Genomic DNA, 5,650 nt, shown 5'->3' with positions numbered 1-5,650 from the left:
TAAAAAAGAAGAAAGTAATATATCAGAGATATGACTGATCCTCTTTACATTGCTGAGCACTTCGTTAACCCAAAACCACCTTTAAAGCATTTAAGGAAGAAATAATTTACAATGTTAACTTAATCTTACCTTCCAAAATCCAGAAAGCTTGTCATATTCTACAGGCATGTAACTATTTTCATTTATGTAACTATGCTTATTCCCCCTAGTAAAATTTGTTTTTATTTACTTTTTTTGTTATATCTTTTTTGTTTGTTTGTTTGTTTTATAGATATATTTGGTTACACTAATTGTATTTGTTACAAAATATTATTAAAAAAAACATGGCCGCCGAGTGGCATGACTTCAATAAACGGACTTCAGTATTGTTGATGTTTGTGTGACACGGTAGTTTTAAACTTCCCAGTTTTTTTAAACATCTCCTATACGGAACATCTGTTATAGTGAAAGCAGATTGGTAAAAAGTGTATTAGTGAACCAACACACAGTCAGTGAATTAATCAAATAATTCACCAAAAATACTTCATGACAGATTTCAAATTTGAGTCCTTTGCCAAACTAACATTACAAACACATTGTTATAATTGCCAGACGAGTAGAGGAAACACTAAACACCATAATGATGACACATCAGTAATAGCAAAGCTAAATGTCTGTTTATTCTCAAACTGAACTTTTGTACATAAAATAAATCAAAAAAGCGTTAAAACATTTTCTTTAAACATGTTTATGCATTGGTAATCAAATTAGTTATGAAGGATATAATGGCATAGGCCTACAAGAGTCAATTATTTGAAAATATTTTATTGAAATATGTAACAAGCTAATCTACCAAGTAGTTTATACATTTCACATTAAAATTATTATTATGCTTTTACACTCTTCTTACGCTCTTCTTTCAAATTCTTAGTGCCTATTCTTTTCAAATCATGTACATTGACATTTTATTTATAAACGGTTTCATCGAAGTTAACTTCTGGTCTGTGTTCGGATATAATAAAACAATTTATTTAATATTTAATTCATATTCATAATGATAGTCTATTAATTATTAATTGCATTAAATCAAATGAAAACTACTCAACAGTTATTGATTCTTTGCGGAGGTCTACCGGAAGTTAATTTTGGGCCACATAACGTTTGTTTATGTTGTTTCCGCTGAAACCGTCTATATTTGCAAAATGTTTGTGTAAAATCCCAGTGTGTCCACTATGCCCCTTATGTCTTTGACAGCATAGGGACAGTTCAGGGCTTAACGCCACTCATGTAGTTTAGTGCGGCAGTGCTTGTTCGTGTAAGCTATAGCCATTGCTTCACATTAAGCTGTTTTATCAGCATCACAGCACAATTCTTGTTTTTCAATATTTGGTGCACAACATCAAATGGATTTGTTCGGTTCTAGCTGTTTATTAAAATTGCTTTAATAAATATATACAGCACAACACCAGACACGGGAGTGAAATACTTCAAGAGCATTAGTTTTTCTTCTTGAAAACTTGATGGCAGACTTTGTCCTCACAGAAGATCTCCTAATGAACATTGAGAGAGGCAGAAATCATAATTTAAGCAATATTTTTCCACATTTTTACTACAGCCATGTATAAAATATAGGGATGTAACAATATTATCGATATCGTGTTATCGCAATAGCAAAATTGTCTCAATATTATCGTGGTCACTTGACCTTATGAAACGATAGGTCTTCCGGGCCTAACATAGAGAATGTTATAAAAAATAATAGATGTTACCTTTGTCAAGGTCAATCTGGTGCAATAATTTTATTTCATAAAAGGGATTTTTAGGTCACTTGACCCATCTCATACTATAACTCATACCTCTAGCAACAGTTATGATTAGAGGATTAAAAAAAGAGAATTCTTATGGCACGTTTCCAAGTCATTTGTCATTTTATTTATTGCAATTAATATTGTACCGTGGACTTTATACCGAGGTATTACCGTACAGTGAGATTTTGATATTGTAACATCCCTAATAAAATATAATGATGTTCTCAAATAAAGTCCAATGAAAAATGTAATTGTAAACTTTTGTTCATACCACTGAACTACTGTATAGTGTTTTGTACAGTAGCCTACTGTAAAAAAAGTGCAAACCCCAACCCACATCAGTGTCTGTACTGTAAATAAAGGTGTAACTGTATGCATTGGTTTATTGAATATGTCTCTACTGTATTTTTGGGTGTATAGCAGTCGTTCTTTACCAGGTGAAGCTGGTCTCCTTCAATCCATTGATTCCAGCCGCGGTTCTGTTTTTCCCCCTTCTGCACACACACCATTTTATCACCATCCCATGTCACCAGGGTCTGAAAACGAAAATTTTTTGTTAATAGAAGAGATGGGAATAAAGACGGTGATATTTCAACGAACTAGCACAAAAAAATACCAAAAAGCATGAGAGGTTTTAACGGCAGCCTACGTGCATTAACATCTGATCCATCACTGTACCATGCTGATGTCACATTACTTTTTGAAACAGCAGAAACGTGCAAAGATGTGAGAGAATTGGTGGTTCTGAACACTTGCCTTAACAACCCTGTTGTCCAGACCTTTTGTGTGCTCCTCAAACTCCTCCCCAATGGTGAAGTTGACCTCATAATTTCTAAAAGTGCTGAGCGTTTTGGTCTCAAATCTGTCACCGTTTTGAACAATGACCTTAGTCTGTTTGAGATACACCGCTATCTTACGAGTGGCGAAGTCGATATCTGAAGGTGAGAAATAAACAACAGCATTCAAAAGCTGCACAATTTAAATACACAGTACAGAAGGAAACATCATTAATAAAGCTGGCCTATTATGCAACAGATTCGCAGAAATGACCTCACGCACAAATGTACACATGGGTACAAAGGTGATGGATGTATTTGGGTCCACTAATCTCTCACCTTTATCAATGTGCCTGATAAGATACTGTGACCTGGCATAAACTTTGACCCTGTCACACAAATAAAGATTAAAACTATATTCAGAAATGATTTTGGCACCTAAACTCCAGAGTTAAGTCTCTTTAACGGCTTTGAAGTCAAATAAATAGATCCATAGCCAAATGCACGTTGCAAATGCTCAGAAGTGCATAAGACTGAATGTTATGCGACCATCATGCATAAAAAACTCCTTGCTTGGCTTTAACTTGAGCTTCTGTACCAACTGCACTAAACTTCTGTTCCACTAAAAGCTATAGAACTTAAATGCATGTCTGTGAGCTGCTCCGTGTTATCCCTACCATATCATGCAAGTTGCAGTAAACAAAACGACTTACCCATAGCCTTCATGACATCATCAAAATTGTCATTGCTGACCATCTCCCATGTTCCACTGTGATCAGCCGGCATTGTGAAGCTGAGATGTTGTGTGCGTGCACGCGCATGTGAAGGGGTTTCAGATGTGAACAGGGAATGAGGTAAGTCACTGTCTTTTATAACTGGGTGTTGTAGGGACATGGGTTTTTGATAAGACCCTTTATCTTCATTTAAAGAGGAGGAGTTTTGATCTTAACTCCTCCTCTTTTCATGATAATAGCTTATGTCAGCTATTAATATGGTCTGTGAGAGAGCTACAGATAAGAATGATATAAATACTGTATATAAATGGCGTTTATCTGATAATAATGTCCTCTGGTGTGACTTGCTATACATCGTGATGCAATCCCCTTTATTTATTCTTGTGTAATTATTACGCATATAAATTGAGAGAAAAACTATGTGGCTTCACACATTAAAGGGATTGTTCATACGAAAAAAAAAATATTTTATCATTTATTTACCCTTGTGTCATTTCAAACCTGCATGATTTTTAATAACCAAACCACATTGACTTCCTTGTATGGACACAAAGACATTTTGGAAAATATCTTCTTTTGTGTTCCACAGCATGTAAAGGTTTTGAATGACATGAGGATGAATAAATGATGAAAAAGACTTTGATTTTTGGGTGAACTATCCCTTTAACACAATTTAAGTGAAATGACCTGGAATTAAACATTGTTTTGAAAACAACAACATAAAACAACATGTCATAAATAATGTATAACACAAACAGAAGGAATATTTCTGTATTAGGTTTTGTACAAAAAGGTCCGAGGACATTGATTATCTTGTTTTGCACAACCTTGTATAGTCCAAGCCAGCCCAGCTTCTGGAATTAAAGCAAAGGGGACAGTAAATATTTCATCTACACCGAAAAAAAAATCTGTTGAAATGACATAAAAAATGATGTACATCGTTTGCACATAATAATGTTATGTTTACTCAGCATAATTTCATTATGTTCAAGTTCACACGCCATGCTATAGTCTTTTAATCAATAAATGTTTGTATTTTTTGGAGCTTTGGTGTGTGCTAACTTTTGAATATACTGTAATCCTTCATTACGTTCAAGTTTGTTTGTTTTAAATGTTAACGTATTTTCATTTAACGTTCTCAACATAAGTGTTTTTAGTTAATGTGACATTAAATTTATTACAAGATATTAAGTTATCAGAGCTTAAGAGAAATTCACATTTAAGAACGTAACCACACTATCTAAGCAAAGGCAACGCTTTTCTAAACAAAGGTAACCACAAAACTGAAAAATATAACAAACTCCTCTAAATCTCCAAGATAAGTGTTTCTCTTTACTGAAAAACATTTTCAAAAAACTCTCAAAATGCATTCTTACGCAAAGCATGCTGGGAAATATAAATCCTCTGCCTAGTTGCAACAATTATATGTTAAAACAACACAAATCATTTATGTAGTGCCAACACGAAGGGATGAGGTTACACAACTGAACATGAAAAAATCACCTTGAGACCAAATTTTTTGTTGATTTAACTTATTTAAATTAATCAAATTGGACAAGCAGCAAAAATCCTTTTTTTCAGTGTACGTTACATTTTATAATGCTGTTGATATAATTTGTAATGACGACAGATATTTTCACTGCACTGTAAAAAAGTTTTGGTTCAACTTAAAGGGTCAGTTCACCCAAAAATCAAGTTTCACTCGTTTTTTACACACCCACAGGAAGTTCGACAAGTTTTAAGAACTCCCAGCGTCTTCGGAACACAAACAAAGATATTTAGATCACATCCAAGAGGTTTTCCGGCCTCCTCATAGACATCATGGTAATAGTATACTGTATGTCAAGGTCCATAAAAGTAAAGACATAGCTAAATTGATTCATCTGATCATAGTGGTTCAATTAAATTTTTATGGAGCGACAAGTGTACTTTATGTGCGCAAAAGAAACCAAAATAACGACTTTAAACATCATTTTCTTCTCCCTGTCAGTCTACGACGCGCGTACATGAGAGCACCACGAAACTTGTGCATCCAGGTAATAAGTTACCTTGCCTTAAAATGTTAAGTTAATTCAACTTAAAAATATTAGTCAACTCAGCGAGTTTAGTCAACTCAATGAGAAATTCATTGAGTTAACCCATATTTTTAAGTCGAACTAACAAAAAAGTTTCAGATTTTTGTATAAACATTTTTCACAAACACGTTGTCAATTACCCACATACAGCAAGATGGCAAGGGGGCAAAAAAGTGTGCCAACACTGTGGGGTTGTCTTGGTTGAAGTATAGGACATAATCAGTAATATAACTTAACACCGAGAAGATAAGTGTCTTTCAACTTCATCTGATCTCTGT

At 34.1% G+C, this 5,650-nt stretch overlaps 1 protein-coding gene across 1 annotated transcript; it reads right to left on the bottom strand.

Moving 5' to 3' along the window:
* Positions 1–658: 658 nt before the first annotated feature.
* On the bottom strand, positions 659–3,430 carry rbp2a (retinol binding protein 2a, cellular). The gene is made up of 4 exons (XM_057351404.1): positions 3,277–3,430; positions 2,544–2,722; positions 2,222–2,323; positions 659–1,529 (listed from the first exon to the last, which is right to left on the bottom strand). Exons 1-4 carry the CDS (start codon positions 3,347–3,349, stop codon positions 1,476–1,478), a joined length of 408 nt encoding a protein of 135 aa, XP_057207387.1. The 5' UTR covers positions 3,350–3,430; the 3' UTR covers positions 659–1,475.
* Positions 3,431–5,650: the final 2,220 nt, after the last annotated feature.

The sequence above is a fragment of the Triplophysa rosa genome, linkage group LG14 (assembly GCF_024868665.1).
Source record: "Triplophysa rosa linkage group LG14, Trosa_1v2, whole genome shotgun sequence".
Taxonomy (NCBI): Eukaryota; Metazoa; Chordata; class Actinopteri; order Cypriniformes; family Nemacheilidae; genus Triplophysa; species Triplophysa rosa.
The sequence above is the reverse complement of the archived record's forward strand: the minus strand, read 5'-3'. Positions and strand labels throughout refer to the sequence as shown.

Bases quoted from the DNA above. Each gene is read 5' to 3' on its own strand.
- rbp2a (XM_057351404.1), bottom strand. From the start codon at position 3,349: ATGCCGGCTGATCACAGTGGAACATGGGAGATGGTCAGCAATGACAAT. The intron at 2,324-2,543 runs GCAAGTGTTCAG...TTTCGTTTTCAG, and splicing joins TGGACAACAGGGTTGTTAAG to ACCCTGGTGACATGGGATGG. The intron at 1,530-2,221 runs GTAAAGAACGAC...AATGTTCATTAG, and splicing joins AAGGAGACCAGCTTCACCTG to GAGATCTTCTGTGAGGACAA.